At 36.3% G+C, this 17,254-nt stretch overlaps 1 protein-coding gene across 3 annotated transcripts in view; it reads right to left on the bottom strand.

Annotated features, from left to right (window-relative positions):
- LOC126821926 (uncharacterized) overlaps positions 1-17,254 on the bottom strand; it is a 143,978-nt gene that overhangs the window by 46,272 nt on the left and 80,452 nt on the right. Inside the window, exon 1 of one of the 3 annotated variants that reach the window (XM_050550559.2) lies at positions 10,197-10,571. The exons of 1 other annotated variant lie outside the window; for it this stretch is intronic. Coding sequence is in view for 1 of the 2 variants with exons in the window: in XM_050550558.2 (XP_050406515.2) it covers positions 3-20 (18 nt within the window). In the remaining variant the exon portion in view is untranslated. Of the gene's footprint in view, positions 1-2; positions 99-10,196; positions 10,572-17,254 lie in introns of those variants that run through there. One more of the 3 variants, XM_050550558.2, reaches the window with a different exon arrangement.

Below are 17,254 nucleotides of genomic sequence, written 5' to 3'. Positions count from 1 at the left end.
ACCTGCAGCTTGTGGATCATTCATCATTTTATCACCTGTACCTGTGTTAGTATGTCATATGTTCAGGTCAGGACGTTATCTAATGGTAACACATGGTATTTACACTAAAACATGACTCACTATTATAACAACTATTTTTTTTACTTTTTCTAGCAATATGTCAATATTTTAATACTGGGCACTCTACACCCAAAACAAATCTCTCTCATTTTATTTTCATACTTGGCATTCTACACCCAAACAAATCTCTCACATTTTATTTTCAAAAATTTAATATTTGTATAAAATTCTCCCTGCATTCTATAAAATGTGGGTTGGATCAGAAGGTCTGTCATGAGTCAAGTTGTTTGGTTTTGATTTCCCACTTGTATGTGACACGGAGAAGAGTTGCCTGTCCTACCTCGTGGGTTTTCTACAGGTCGTCTAGTTTCCTCCCAGTGCTAAAGACCGCTACGTGCAAACGAATTACTGAAATAAAATTGAACCATGTTACCCAAAATTACCCAGTTTGTGTTGAGTGGATGTTAAACCCCATTTCTCTTTCTTTCTCTCTCTCTCTCTCTCTCTTGTTACATTTTAACTTTGCTCTTCTGGATTTTCCAGACGAACTTTTAAGAGTGGTTTCCCCTGGTCATTGAAGCAGGACAGAGGATCTGGCAAAGAACAACGACTAATCATTCGGTTGCGACAAAAAAAATCTATGTCCTATGTACCTAAGAGTAGGGGATAAAACTGTCTGGGTAAAATCCCTGCTTCGCACACTGCGTGGGGTATACCCATCATTATTAACCCGGTTGGTGCAGAAAAATAGGACTTTAATCCCCATTTTATTTCATCGCGTCTTTTGTAAACAAGATTGCGTTATCTATTCTGTTATCTGCACAAAATCTATTCGAAGATGATTGGAGAGGCTAGAGTAACATGGCAACCAGAATACTGTTGACTTAGTAGCTCATAAATTCAATTCAATTGAAAAAAATAATATTTCATAACACGTTAATAAATAAAGGCTTCCATAACCTCAAGGCTTTTGTCAATACAAAATGACAACGAAATCATCTCAAAATAAATTATATCTACAACATTTTTAAACATGGTACATCACAAGGGACTTGTGTCAGAATGACCTAGACTACCTTGATATTATACAAGTATTGGTTTATTGACATAACTTGATAATCAAGCCTAACAACCAAATCAAAGCTCTCAATATTAATTGATTATGGACAATAGAAGTAATTTATTACTTAAAGGAACTTAATAATAGAAGAGTTTAACCTGTGGTCATAGTTTATTAGCCGAGGTCATCAATGTTTATCTTAATTCATACATGTATCAATATTAATAATAAAGTTGACAGGCTGACAAGTTTTGAATGATGAGAGAGAGAGAGAGAGAGAGAGAGAGAGAGAGAGAGAGAGATGGGATCTTACATCCATTGGACACAAACTAGGTCATTTCGGGAGTAACATATGGTTCAATTTTATTTCAATAATTCGCTTATGCATAGGAGTCTTCAGCAGTAGGAGGAAACAGGCGGACTTGGAGAAAAACCACGAGGTTGGACCATGGATTAGGAACGTATGATCTAAACTATTGGTGACTATAATTCAATATATTATAACACATATTGTCTTGAAATAGAACAATTTCATTATTCTGAGAACAACATCCACTTAGTTCAATTTGTGACTAACATTAGATACAAATTTATTTCAATAAATCGCTTGCATGTACAGATCTTTAGCAGAGGGTAGATACCCACAAGGTTAGGCAAACAAGAAATATTATTAAAATATCGACATGGACTGATGCCTGACACTCAACTGGGTCAATCACAGGCTTTTAAATATTGTCTTTTAAATGTTTTCTAAAGCAACAGTCCCAGATGTCAAAGGACAATCGTTGATATAAGTATATCGACATGGACTGATGCCCGACTCTAAACTGGGTAAATCACAAGTTTTTAAATATTGTCTTTTAAATGTTCTGTAAAGCAACAGTCCCAGACGTCCCAGGACAATCGTTGATATAAGTAGGTGTAAGTATCATGTGTGAAATCTTCAACTGAAAAAATTGAGAAATTTGGCGCAAGACCCAAAAATCAAGTCTCTTTGAAGAGCCATTCAGTGCACTGAAGTGTCATTTCCACCTGAATTTCTGATTAACTAATAGGATGATTTATACATCTGTATAGGGGATTTTGCAGATAAACATTATTGACAATGTCACCTAAAGACTTGAGATCCAACCATTTATTTATCAAGTGAAAAGTACAAGTACGAGAATCTTTAGCTCTTAGAATTTCACAAACAAATAAGTATTAGTTTTCTGCTAATGAAGGTGGGCTTATAGTCTACCCCAAATAAATGAGAAGTGCTTTAGTTACTCTACAAAGAGAAAGCAAACCCTGTCTAATGCATTACACAGATTACTACAATATATAGGAGCAAAAGGTTTCAACTTGGATTTCAAAAGCTACTTGGTAAATGTATCCTCTGGATTAGGTAAACCACAAGAACCTATCCAGAATCCAAAGCAAATTGATGGCTGGAGTTAAACTGACAATCTAAGTCATTCAAACATGGCATAAACACTTGTTATGAATTGCTGTTGTTTATCCTATTAAAGAAATGGAAATCCTATCATAGTTAAGCTAAATCCAATCATGGTCATCAGGAATTGACAGATCATGATACATGTAGACTACCTATAGCTCTTGGATAAAAGGAGAGAAAAAACTTCATTGATGAAGAGTTAAGATAAATAATCAATCACTTGTCTGGCAAAAATCTGTGAACTCCACAAACAACATGGAATTAATAGGAACGAAATCCTATCACAGTCAGGTTATTACAACCAGTGACAACATGGAATTAATAGGAACGAAATCCTATCACAGTCAGGCTATTACAACCAGTGACAAGAGATAGATCCAATGAAAGAAAGAGAAGAACTTGTTAAGAGGCTGTGATTAATAATTAAGTACCAATTATCTCAAATTATGCCAACAATTTCCTGCTTATTCTCATTATTCCATTCATATGCATGTAGCTCTCTTATAATTTCCCGATTTTAACATAAATTATCCAATGCAGTGGTGCCACTCAATGGACGAAAAGTTTCTATCAGAAGACCATTGATCAACAACATTATATACAAAATGAAATGAAATGAGGTTCAATGTCCTACTGTTCTGCTCTGACTGGGCTAATGAAGACGGGCATATGCCACACAGTCTATTGTGAGGGAAATCTTTCCTGGAAAGTGGTGCAACAACCTAATCCCGACATTCCATCAGAATGACTAGACAACTGTTGTCATCATGCCCTCCAACAACATATACAAAACAAAGCTTTAATCAGCGATGGGTGTCATGCAGAAGGCATCCTTTCTCTTTTGGTAACATCTAATACCACCTGTATAGCAAATCAAAACCAACCGTTGCAGCCCGGGAAATAATGACTTAACAAAATGTTGAAATTTTTTATTTTGCACAATGTATTAAAAATCTGAATAAAAGGAAAAAAAATACAAGTGCTTTTTTTAAAACAGGCTTGAATAGTTCAGATTCTGTTTTCTTAAAATCAATGAGAAACTGTACTATTAGGGTGTTTTGTTTGTCTGTATTCTATGATGGGCTGTAGAAACCGGATACAGACAGGTGATGCCAATCTTGGTGTTAAAGTTTAAGTGATACTTCACCTTTATAGAGAATGAGTCGATTTGAAAGTAGATGGATGGAAAAGTGATATTTATCATCAATATGTTAGATACTTGATCTACTTTCTTCATAGACAATAATCTATAGTACCACCCTAGTCTTACTACTACACTATCACAGACCGACATCTTCACCAACTATAGTGAGAGAAAAATGGGGTTTAACGTCCACTCAACACAAACTAAGTCATTTTGGGACTAACCAATTTAGTACCAGACAGTCATCTTCACCAACTATAGTACCACAATAGTCTTACTACTACACTATCACAGATCGTTATCTTCACCAACTACCATAGTCTTACTATGACAAGGAAAGTTGTCTACTGTCTGATTCATCGTAAATTTTAAACGGATTTCTTCGAATATGAACAAACTACTTAACTTTGGTTATTATAAACTTACCTGTGTGTTTGTAATGAACTCCCGTTCGATAAAATCCATTGCACAACTAATTATCACAACGATGAAAACAATTTCTCTCTTGAAAAATTTGAAAATTTACTTGTAATTTCGACAGAGTCGATGTCAACAATGTCTTCGTGACGTAATGGTCGAATCCAATATACCTGTTGCGGGGGTTGGTTAACATTGAAAGATAGTTTGACAGCGCGATCATTTTGATCGTATATGGGTTTGGGCGACGAAAAATATCAATTGAAGGCAATTACATAGGAGATTTATATGGAAACCATTGATCGCCAGTCTATCAAATTTTCTTCACAATCAAAATATCACTGATTGCACGGATACTCGTAAAAATAAAGTCGTGAATAAACTATAAATATCCTATCTTCTTTATGTTATAAATAATTTAACTAGGATCATGAAGCTTACCTCCGAATTCTCTGGGTGTATTTTTAATTTTATACGCATTCTTTCGATCGAATAATAACCGCTTCAGTAACATCTTTAAGCGTGTTGCGGCAGCCCTCAGCGTGTCTATTGCCGTATTGGGTGCCCGGGTGGGTATATAATGCTACTAAGCCCGTATGACCCCGTAAGAAGCGGAACATTAATTCTCGATTCGACAGTTTTGACCGAAGTGTGATAAAGCCCGTAAAACGAATGTATAGTTGTGTTTGTGCGGCATGCGTGTTCAAAAGTAAATAATCCCATCCGAGTCGCTAATCAAATAATTAGAACAAAATATTTCAAAAAGTAAAGCTATAAAATTTGCAGAGATTTTACTAGAATGTAAAAGACGGTAACTAAATACAGGAATGCGGGTAGTTATGTGTGCGAACGCTCAAACTCAATGCCAATTGTCGTAGGTATCCAGACCACTCGGACCAAAGACTACTCGGACTAAGACCAGTCGGACCAAAACAAGACCAGTCGGACCAATTAAATTATATTATAAGGCTAGACAATATGCTATTTATTTATTATTAAATCACAATACAAAGAAGCAAATAATTCTTATACGGAATTCTTATATTTAGAGTTGTTTGGTTCAATTTTGTGTACGGAAAATAAATCAACGATTAGTTTTAAAATTAATTAATAATGGTGCCAAAAAAAAATATCAATCTAATTTTTCTTTACTCTTGCAATGAGACTCGGTATGTCCAGACTTTTGACAGTTTCTACATATACGGGTATACTGTTCTTGTCTGATAGCCTAATTTTACTTTTTCCACATTCGCGGTATCCCCAGTGGTTTCATTCCGTTCTACCCCACTAACCCCTGGGTTACTATATATGGGGGGGTGGGGGTGGAGACACGTTTTCAAGTTATCCGCCCTTGATGCGTTAATATAAACAGCACATAATAATACGAAGACCGGACGTTTATATGCCCCTTTTTAAACGTGACTACAAGTGTGGTTCTCGATATTTTGCGATTTGGAATACAATTATCAATTTATTCAAACAACACGTTATTATTAGTTCGAGTAGTCATATTAAAACACACACAATTATCAATTTATTCAAATAACACTTTATTATTGGTTCGAGTAGTCATATTAAAATAAACACAATTATCAATTTATTAAAATAACACTTTATTATTGGTTCGAGTAATTATATTAAAACAAACGCAATTATCAATTTATTAAAACAACATTTTATTATTGGTCCGAGTCGTCTTTCTGTTGGGTCCGAATAGTCTTTTTGTATGGTCCGAGTAGTCTATTTGTTTGGGCTGAGTGGTCTATCAGTTGGTCCGACTGGTCTTGAACCGAGTGGTCTTTGGTCCGAGTGGTCATGGATTCTTGTCGTAATTGTACTTGAATTTCCTATGCTGTCACCCCTAATACAAATGATATCTTCCGCAGAGTGACGTAACCATCTTCCATATTGGTATTTTTCTCTGGGAAAAGTTTGTGATATTTCAATTTTTCAAGTGAGAACTTGTTTTCATCGTTGTGATAATTAGTTGTGCAATGGATTTTATCGAACGGGAGTTCATTACAAACACACAGGTAAGTTTATAATAACCAACGTTAAGTAGTTTGTTCATAATCGAAGAAATCCGTTTAAAATTTACGATGAATCAGACAGTAGTCATTTGGATGGGATGAAAAACCAAGGTCCTGTGTACACAGTAACGTGCAGGTAAAAGATCCCATGTCAGTTGGAATTCAAGATAAGAGTAGACTGTAGCACTGCCGTCCAGGCAATATTTCCCTCATACCATACTGCATTGCGTAAGCCCAGTTGGTACAGAAAAGTAGGATGTTAAACCCCATTTTATTTTTACACCATTACTGACCATGATCTTGTCCATAAACAACTAATGACAAAAACACGAAAACATGTCAGCCAGTTTACTAAAGACAAATATTTACTTTGTTTTTTATTCCGTTCATTTCCTTGTTTGAATTTCTATTGTTTCAACCTTACAATACCTTATCCTTTCAATCTAAACCTCCTTTATTAGAATTAATAAAGGGTCATCTAAAAAAAGAACTTTTAATCTAACCCTCCTTTATTAGAATTAATAAAGGGTCATCTAAAAATATAACTTTTTTGGCATTTGTTTTTGTTATTTAAACAGCGGTCGACATGACACATCCATATAAAAAACAAAATGAAATATGGGGTTTAACTTTTCTGCACCAAACAGGTTATTGAAGACGGGTATACACAATGCAGTGTGTTTTGAAGGATATTTTGCATGGACAGCAGGGGTTTTGCCTATACTCTTTGTCAATTTCCTACAGCCAAGGTTTCTTTACATAGGACCATGAGGTTTTATTTTTTTGTACCCTCCCAACACTGTTCCTTGCCAGACACTGTATCCTACCCAACTGACAAGGTAAAACTATGGTGCTCTCTCCCAACACTGGGATCAAATCAAGAACCTCCTGGTTCGAAAGAGGAGAAATGGGGTTTAACATCTTCTCAACACAAACTAGGTCATTTCAGGACTAACAGTAACATGTTTAAAAAATCTGCTTGTTCGTAGGGGTCTTTAGCAATGGGAGAAAACTGGAGGACCCGTAGAAAACCCATGAGGTTGGACAGTTGACCCTACTCCCTGTCATGTACAACCGGGGCATCGAAACCACTCCACTTGACTCAATGACAGACCTTATGATTTCATGTGCACACGTTAAACCACTAGAACACTCACCTCCACCTGTTTGGTGATCAAGCGCCTTATTCACAGACCCTACTCCTTGTCATATACAAGCGGGGAATCGAAAACACGCCACTTGACTCAATGACAGATCTTGTGATTTCATGTGCACGTTACACTACTAGACCACCCACCCCTACCTGGTTGGTGATCAAGCGCCTTATTCACAGAGTCATCATGGCTCCCTTGTTCAAGCGAGTCTAAACAATAATATACTTGAATTTCCTATCCCCCTGGGATCTATGATACTAATGTGTCTGGACCTTGAATTTACTATCCCCCTGGGATCCATGATACTGATGTGTTTGGACCTTGAATTTACTATCTCCCTGGGATCTATGATACTGATGTGTTTGGACCTTGAATTGACTATCTCCGTGGGATCTATGATACTGATGTGTTTGGACCTTGAATTTACTATCTTCGTGGGATCTATGATACTGATGTGTTTGGACCTTGAATTTACTATCTCCATGGGATCTATGATACTGATGTGTCTGGACCTTGAATTTACTATCCCCGTAGGATCTATGATACTGATGTGTTTGGACCTTGAATTTACTATCTCCGTGAGATCTATGATACTGATGTGTTTGGACCTTAAATTTACTATCTCCGTGGGATCTATGATACTGATGTGTTTGGACCTTGAATTTACAATCTCCGTTGGATCTATGATACTGATGTGTCTGGACCTTGAATTTACTATCCCCGTAGGATCTATGATACAATATTCTAATTTCACTTAGGTTGCATTGAGACAAATTAATGACTTTTTCTTGTTCAATTTTAAATTAAAAAAACATAACTTTGCAATTAATATATTTCTAATACCAAAGTTATTGTCCATTAGTGGGAGATCTATTACAAAATATTGTTGTTCTGTACTCTCACATTTGTCTATCTTCCTTCGATCTTATTCTCTGGTTATTTTGAGGATTACAAACCTGATCATAAGATAATCTATACTAATGATAAATATTTATAAATCCTCTCTTAATAACAGTACAAAAACAGCCATAGGTTAAAATGAGACAAAGAGAAATGAGGTTTAACGTCCACTCTACACAAACCGGGTCATTTCTGGACTAACTTATGGTTTAATTTTATTTCAATAATTCGCTTTCTCGTAGGGGTAGGGATCTTCAGCAGTGGGAGGAACCGGAGGACTTGGAGAAAACCCACGAGGTTGGACTGGGACCCTACTCCTTGTCACGTACAACCGGGGAATTCGAAACCACGCCAGTTGACTCAATGACAGACCTTATGATAAAGCGTGCATTCCGCCATCCAACCCCCCTTGAAATAAAACATAGTTTATTTATCTTCATAACATTTCAGGTTAAAAGACCTTTTATCAAATAATGATAAGTGGGGATTTTTAAAGATCTGTTACTGTCTCTTCTCTTTGCCAGCATCATCTTTTGATCCAGCTGCTATACAGATCTACCGACCTCGTTTCCCCTTGTCACTCTACAGGACAGAGAACCTGGCTAGCAGGCTGGGTGGAGTTTAAATTATATATTAAAAAATTTTTGTAACTAGTCAAGTTAAAGTTTTTAACAAGGAAATCTATCTCTTTGTGAGTTCAATACGATTATTTTCAACACATGGACTCGTATATGAACAGAGACGAATGACTTTATGTTAAGAAACGGCATCTGCAATGTTTTCTTGCATGGAAATAGTAAAGATGATTAAAAATATCGACAATTCTGTTGTGTCATGTGTTTTAATTCTATTGTAATTTTGACTTATAAACTATTGTTAACATGTTAATTGTTAACTCGTTAATTGCTAACTAGTACTAGTTAAGCCAAAATTTTAACCCCACCCAGACCTGCTGGCAAGGTAAAGTATCTAGTTGTTTGGATGGGACATAAAAAAGTGGTCCTATGTATACCACTGAGAACATGTTAAAGATCCACTGACAGTTGTAAATAAAACTGTTGTAGATCCGCTGGCAAGGTAAAGTGTCTAGTTGTTCGGACGGGACATAAAAAAGTGGTCCTATGTATACCACTGAGAGCATGTTAAAGATCCACTGACAGTTGGAAATAAAAATGTTGTAGATCCGCTGGCAAGGTAAAGTGTCTAGTTGTTCGGACGGGACATAAAAAAGCGGTCCTATGTATACCACTGAGAGCATGTTAATGATTCACTGACAGTTGGAAATCAAAACAAGAGTAAGTCGAAGCTCCACTGTCCATCTTCATCAGTCTGGTTGATACAGAAAAGTAAAACAAACCCATATTTAATTTCATTTTTTCTTTGTTTTGTGCTGTCCCCTTCCACGTACTGTTATGATAATTGTTTGTTTATAAAGACGTTTAATCTCTGACCAGACAACCAAACGACTATTATTCAACATTATATCACTCAATCCCCACAGGTCTATTAACAACTCAAGTGTTCAATCATACGTAACAAATCCGTGGTAAATATAAGCTTATGGAGATTATAAATATTTATTAAGATATATAATTACAAGAAAGATAGCAAGAAAGAAAGAGAAATGGGGTTTAATGTCCACTCGACACAAACTAGGTCATTTCGGGACTAACACATGGTTCAATTTTTTTTTCAAATATTTGCGTGCGGGTAGGGGTCTTCAGCAGTGGGAGGAAATCGGAGGTCCCAGAGAAAACCCCCGAGGCTGGACAGGCGACCCTACTCCTTAAGATAGCAAGAAAAGTGACCTGGTTTAACATCTTGTTTGAACAGTTAGAAAGTAAAAACAATTATTCCTATTTATTTTGGTAATGTGTAATACTTGAAAGGAGAATTTTGCCCCGAGAGCATCATTTCTGTACAATAATTATACATTAATATATAATTACAAGTAAGACAACTCTACACTTGACGCAACAAGGAATTTACTCACCTATTAATGTTTCTTATATACTCCAATATATTTCACACGACGACACAATAATCCAAACCTTACACCACAAGTTACACTAGACCGACTCCAAGCCTAACGACAAACGAACGAACGATTCAATCAAAAACATGAATAAAAACACATGACTGCTTTATCGGAGTCTGGCTAAATATTGATTTTGAAATTAGCCAGTCAAATCACATGTTACATAGTAGCCTTAGAAGAGATCAGCTAATCAATTCAGCCGGTAGTAAAGTTGTAGTCAATAACGGACTTGTCAATCTAATCTAAGATATCTATATCGGAGGGAGGATGGAAGGAGTATGTCACAACAAGTACACATGTAACACCTATCTTATTAACAACTATGACTAGCCTTGATCTACCTTACACGACACATCACTCTATTAGTATCAAGTCTCTCTCTCTCTCTCTTCTATCTAACAAAGCCAGTGGTTGGTGACTATCTTTAGCCTAGCGACCTACAAATGCTAGCAGAAAAATATTGATTTCTAGTCTGAAGTTGGGGTGGAAACTTGAAAACCCATCTTTTCAAGCTTTTCAGCTGTTAAGAATAATGCAGGCATTTTCTATTCTTAACCCCGACTCTCAACACCCCAGGAGTAACAACAATAGATCACTCACGCAAAAACCTTTCATTAATTTAACAGGGAATTTCTAACCCACGGATGCAGATGGCAGACTGATGCATCAAGGGGTCAAGATGGCACTGATCAGAATTTGTTTTCAAAATGTCTATCATAATAAACATGACTGTGTAAAAACCCAAAGATAATCTGCTCCATTTTTGGAATTTTAGATTCCTGTTTGCTTCCTTATAAAAGTAAAATCAGAGGTCCTTTTCTAGATCAAATTTCAGTTGCTCTATTTTTTCCTGCTTTTATTCAGATCTAAGATGATCCTAACAATCACATCAATTTAAAGTTTTTAATAGTCGTATAAGGGATTGTCAATTCCCTACAAACTACAGTTCAATTCTGTTCAATATTTACAAAAAAAAATGAAATGAGGTTTAACGTCCTACTGTTCTGCTCTGACTGGGATAATGAAGACGGATTTACAAAAGATATAATGAATTGAAATTAAACTCTCATAGTGAGATAGTTTGCAAGGTTTTAAAAACTCTCAAATGACCTTCAGATATTAATCCAGAATGAAATGAAATGGGGTTAATGTCCTACTTTTCTGCTCCATCTGGGCTAATGACAAAAGTTAACCATAATGAAACAACCTTTTGTATCATATTAAGGTTTACCTTGTGCTTAATAGAAAGAGAGAGAGAGGGGTATATTTGGGACTAACATACATGTATTGTTCAGTTTTATTTCAATAATCTGCTTGCACGTAGGGGTCTTTAGCTGTGAAAGGAAACCGGAGGACCTGGAGAAAACCCATGAGGTTGGACAGGCAAACCTAGTCCTTGTTACGAACAAGCGGGGGATCTTGTGCTTGATAATAACAAGAGAATAGTTATTATAACAGTGTACTATTAAAGTTGCTAGTGATTGTTATCCATAAAGTCAAAGATTTAACTGTAATCAGATTGAATCTGAAAGTGACATACCTAAAGTTAGTATATAGTATATAAATAAAGACGTGCGTGGGATAAGTTAGAAATTGTATCACATTAAGCCGACGGGAGTGTAATATGACTGGACACGGGTCAGTAGATTAGAATACAGTACAAATCAATAACCGAATGATAATAATAATACTCAATAAAATTCCTGTATTATTCACCCCGACTCTTGTATTAATTAATATGATATATTGATTAAAGCGTAATTAACACATCCATAATAATTGAATAAAACCAGCCCACAGATTTTATGATGTTTTAGCGTCTATTGAGTTATTATCAATCTAAATTGGTTATTATCTACTCATACTGGTCAGTTATAAATATAAAGTGGTGAAGCCATTTATGGGTATATTAAAGGCTTAGCAGGATATTAAGTATTGGAGTATTAGAGAGAGAGAGAGAGAGAGAGAGGGAGAGAGAGAGAGAGAGATGGTAAACATTTTCATTTGTTGAGTTTGAACTATACAAGTTTATTTAACTAAACTAAATTTACATAAGAAACGGAGCATTGACCAGAAATACTTTACCTTAAAGTGCTTGTCAACTATGACAATGAAATAGGGATTAATGTCCTGCACCAACAAGCATAAAGAGAGAAATGTGGTTTAACGTACACTCGACACAAACTAGGTCATTTTTGGACTAACATATGGTTCAATTTTAATTCAATAATTTGCTTGCGTGTAGAGGTCTTTAGTTGTAGCAGGAAACCAGAGGACTTGGAGAAAACCCACAAGGTTGGTCACGCGACCCTATTCCTTGTCACGTACAACCAGGGAATTGAAACCCTGCCAGTTGACTCAATGACAGACTTTATGATACAACACACGCTAACCATTTGGATATCCACCCCCACGTATGGCATACGCCCGTCTTCATTAGTCCAGTTGGTCAGTGAAGAAGAAATGGGATAATTAACACAATTTACGTTTTAGGGTTTCAATTATCAAAGAATGGTGCTAATTTCATGATCAGTCCGAAATGAAAAGAGAAATAACGTTTCAATGGTATGTCACATATAACAAACATTTCGCAGGATTAGGCCTACGATGTAAATAAACCCGAACCTAATATTATTAAGGTGTAAAGCTTGGTCAATAAGACTACATTTTCTCTCTGTGTCATTCGAGGACTTCTATGTTAGTTTCCCTATTGTAATGATAACAAATTGTGAGGATTGTGACCTCGGACAGCTTACGAGCGTGTCCTTTTAAATCTAACGGCAGGACACCATGTAACTTTGTACACAAATCTCTACGTACATAATAAAAGAGGGAAATCTACAGGGCTGGGCAACATCTACATTGTCACCTACGTGTTATTTGCCGTAAGATAAAATATTAATATTTACAAATCACAACATCAAAGCAAAGAAATTATTTTTAATCTATTTTTTTTTTTTTAAATTAAAGTCGGCTTCATTAAAATGCTAAGGGCAATTTCTTGTTCAATACTTAACTCACTTTTTGAAGACCTTTGCTACAAAGCTTACAAGTAAAATCTGTTGACATTATTTATAGCTCAAAAGTGGAGTCGAGGTTGAATAATCTCAAGGGTTCATTTAGATATTTATTATAAGGAGGATGGGGCCGGCAGATACTTATTACATATATTTTGGACGGGAGAGGGACCTGTAATAACCAAGATGTGAAAAAATACACAGTGTTTTATGTTTCAAAGGAATGTAGGTCATTTCGGACTAGGACATTTCAACCTAGGACTTTTTCGGACCAGTGGCGGCACCAGGGGAGGCAAGGGGGGGCATTTGGTCTGCCCTCTGTTTGCCCCCCCAATAATTTTAGAAAATAAAAAAAAGTATTTGTGATACGTTTCGGTAATCAATACCTTCTACGGTGAATAAATCCTACATCCCCACTCAGTCATAAACTTGCATGTTGTAGAGCATTTCCGACAGTCTATTTTTCAAAATTTTCTTGGCGCTCACAAGGGGAATTCGTTGAGGTTCGCAAGTCTGTTCGTTTGACATTTTGTTCTCTAGTTGGATAAACTAGTGATCAGGCGACGAACGGTATCTGGGCAGATCTATTTATCTCGACGATTGGTGCCTGACAGAATACTGTAAGACAGCATTTCCGGCAGTCTATTTTTCAAAATTTTCTGGGGGAGGACTCCCTACTTTGACGCTCGTCGTGATTCGCAAGTCCGTTCGTTTGACACTTTATCTCATCGATCAGTGCCTGAAATACTGCCAGGCTGCATTTCCGGCAACCTGTTTTTCAAAATCTTCTGGGGGAGGCCCCCTACCCCTAATTGAAGTTCGTGCCTTTGCCCCCTTAACCTTGGACTTTGCCCCAGCTTTGCCCCTCAAATCACCGATGGCTGGCGCTATCACTGTTTTGGACACTTTTTATTTTTTTTTAAAGATGACGTTTCGGTCAGATTTATTTGTTTGTTTTCTCCAACAGATATTTTCTTTGCTGTGTATTTTTTTTTTTTCTTTTTTTTTTACTGCGACAAATGTATTTACTTTTACTCACTTTTTAAAAAAGATTTTTTTTATAAAAACAATAAATAGTTTTTGTAAAATTGGCCGAAACGTCCCACATTAAAGATATTTACAATAGTTTGTTCCTGGGGGATTATCTTTACTAAGATATTTACAATACATGGTAACAGTTATAACTACTTTGTTTAATATTTGTAAATATCTTTGATATCCTGGATTATAATACTTGTAAATATTGTAGTATAGTATATCTACAGGTGAGACAAGTCTATCTGTCTTGTAGGGCACCTTGTCATAACAGATTGTAATATAATCTACATATAGTCATATTACATACAACAACATCAGGTATTTCTTCCCACAAATATTTCTATCCCAATCAGACATGTTAATCCTGTCACAAGTGATAGCAAGAGATGTGTTAAAAGTTTGAAGTCAGAGTGAAACCTACATAAGGTGTAACAAATAAGAGTGCAGAGAGAGACAGAGACAGAGACAGAGAGAGACAAGATAGGAAGGTTAGACAGACCACACTACTCCTAGTCCTGCATTGGCCGAGAAAATTCATCAGGATTTTCCAACGTGGTTTCGCCTTGTCAGTGGTGCAGGACGGAGGGCTGACAAGTACAGCTGTCTAGTCATTCGGATGGGACAAAAAACCTGAGGTCCTGTGTATACATTGGCGTGCACGTAAAAGATCCATTCGCAGTTGGAATTCAATATAAGAGCAGGCCATAGTGCCACTGCCTGGGCAAAATTTCTCTCACAGCACACTATATGGCATATGCCTGTCTTAATTAGCCCAGTCGGAGCAGAACAGTAGGATGTTAAACCCCATTTCATTTCATTTCCTAAACAATATAAATTATCATCAGATGAATGTATTATGTAGGATTTATTTTCTTTCAAATAAGAAATTCATAAATAAATCCTTAATACTAAATCAACAGAAAGAAAATATTAGAATACTTTTCTTTGTTGTGAAAAATGCTTTAGGGTCAAGATCAGCGTTATCAAACCAGATTAACTTCTTTTGTGTTCGAAGAACAAAAATAGTCACGATTAGTGATGTCGACGCCCTCAGGTCCTTTTAGCGTGAAGACGCCTGGTGTATTTGAACAAACCAAAAATGACCAAGAGCAGTAACAACTCGTTTAGTTTAATTAGTCCTTATACATATTGATCATAGCCCGAGTTCTTTTCGTCGTGGCCAGATGATCACAAAATAACGACGTATGCATCCAGCGAAGCATGTCAATTGATTTATCAGACGACGACTTCAAACTTTCTACTTCAGTAATTTCACGTGACTGTGAAATAATTCCATGCGACTGTTTTTATCTTTTATTCTCTTTGATATGTTTTTATAAGACCCTGACGATCAGCCATTTCTCTTTGTCTTTTAGAATCGGCTTTTTGCTAGATTACAAGATTTACTTCTTGGCTCTTAATGACTTCATAATTAACAGCTGAATCCTTTTAACATCCATTTTGAATGTGGATAATTTCAGCTTGAACACTTTCAAATGTAGAAAATATCACAGATATTTTAAACTATCTGAATTTCCCAATGAAATAAGGAGGTGGCATCAGTTGTTCAGTGTGGATCCCTTATAGCTTGTAATATGAACAACTGTCGAACCTTGAGGTTGAATGGCCACCAGCCTTGTTTTAAGCTGTGTGGAGCTACGGTGGCTCAGTGAGTAAGGTGTTGGCTAACTAACAAAGAGAGAAAGAAAGAAATGGGATTCAACACCCACTCGACACAAACTAGGTCATTTCATCATATGGTTCAACATATGGGTCTATTGCAGTGGGAGGAAACCAGAAAACCCAGAGAAAACACACGAGGCTGGACAGATGACTCTACTCCTTGTCATGTTCAAGCGGGGAATTGAAATGAAATGAAATGAAATGGAGTTTAACGTCCTACTGTTCTGCTCCTAACCTGGGCTAATGAAGACGGGCATACGCCATACAGTGTGCTATGAGGGAAATTTTGCCCGGACAGCGGCACTACGGCCTACTCTTATATCGAATTCCAACTGCCAAGGGATCTTTTACGTGCAGCGGGGAATTGAAACCACGGCACTTGACTCAATGACAGACCTTATAATTTCATGCGCACGCATTAAATCACTAGACCATCCAACGCCCCATCTAACTAACAAAGTGGGTACATGCGAATTATACAAGGACACCAGTTTTTCTCCATATTCTTCTTCAATTCTGTTCTGTCAGGTGTTTCTTTTAAGGATCCACCAATGCCTTCTGAATGGTACCACGCATTTGTTTATCGCTCGTAAACGTATTTCCCCGATTTTCAAACCAAATAATTTAAAAACTGTTTGTAATTCAGTGAATCCTTTTCAAACTTGAAATAGAAAACTTTTTGAAGTGCAACGGAAAATAGATGAAAGAAACGGCCATTGCCGTCATTGATTTCAGATCGCAAAACAGCGGATCAATTCAGAGTCAAAATCTGTTGTATGACATGAAAATTCCTACGATCGAAGGGAACAGTCTGAGTTTAATGGTTTAACCAACAGTGATGTTTATCCATGAGGCGGAAGTGAGGTGTTCAAACACGGCACATACCACGTTGACATTACAATAAACATACAACTTTACACAACAAAACAATCAGATTTACAGCAAATATTTTACACGTCTACAAATAAATTTACAAAATAAATTCCTACAAAACTAAGTGAAAATCATAAAATTGTTTTTAAAAAAATCTTCAAAAGAATGGAATTATTCTCAATCCTCTCTCCAAATCTAAGATTAAAACAGAAAGAACAAAATTTAAAATAACGCTTTTGAAAAATGAAATATATTTGTTAAAAGACAGAAGTAAACATTGAATGTTTATTGTAAGTGCAGTAGAACCGGAAACACACAAAAACAAAACCCTTGAAGACAAATACACGGACAAAAGGAAATAAAATAGGGTCAATGTCCTACTTTTCGGCACTGACAGGGATT

This window comes from Patella vulgata, chromosome 5, assembly GCF_932274485.2.
Source record: "Patella vulgata chromosome 5, xgPatVulg1.2, whole genome shotgun sequence".
In the NCBI taxonomy this organism is placed as follows: Eukaryota; Metazoa; Mollusca; class Gastropoda; family Patellidae; genus Patella; species Patella vulgata.
Note: the sequence above shows the minus strand (reverse complement) of the source record. Positions and strands in the feature narration are given on the sequence as shown.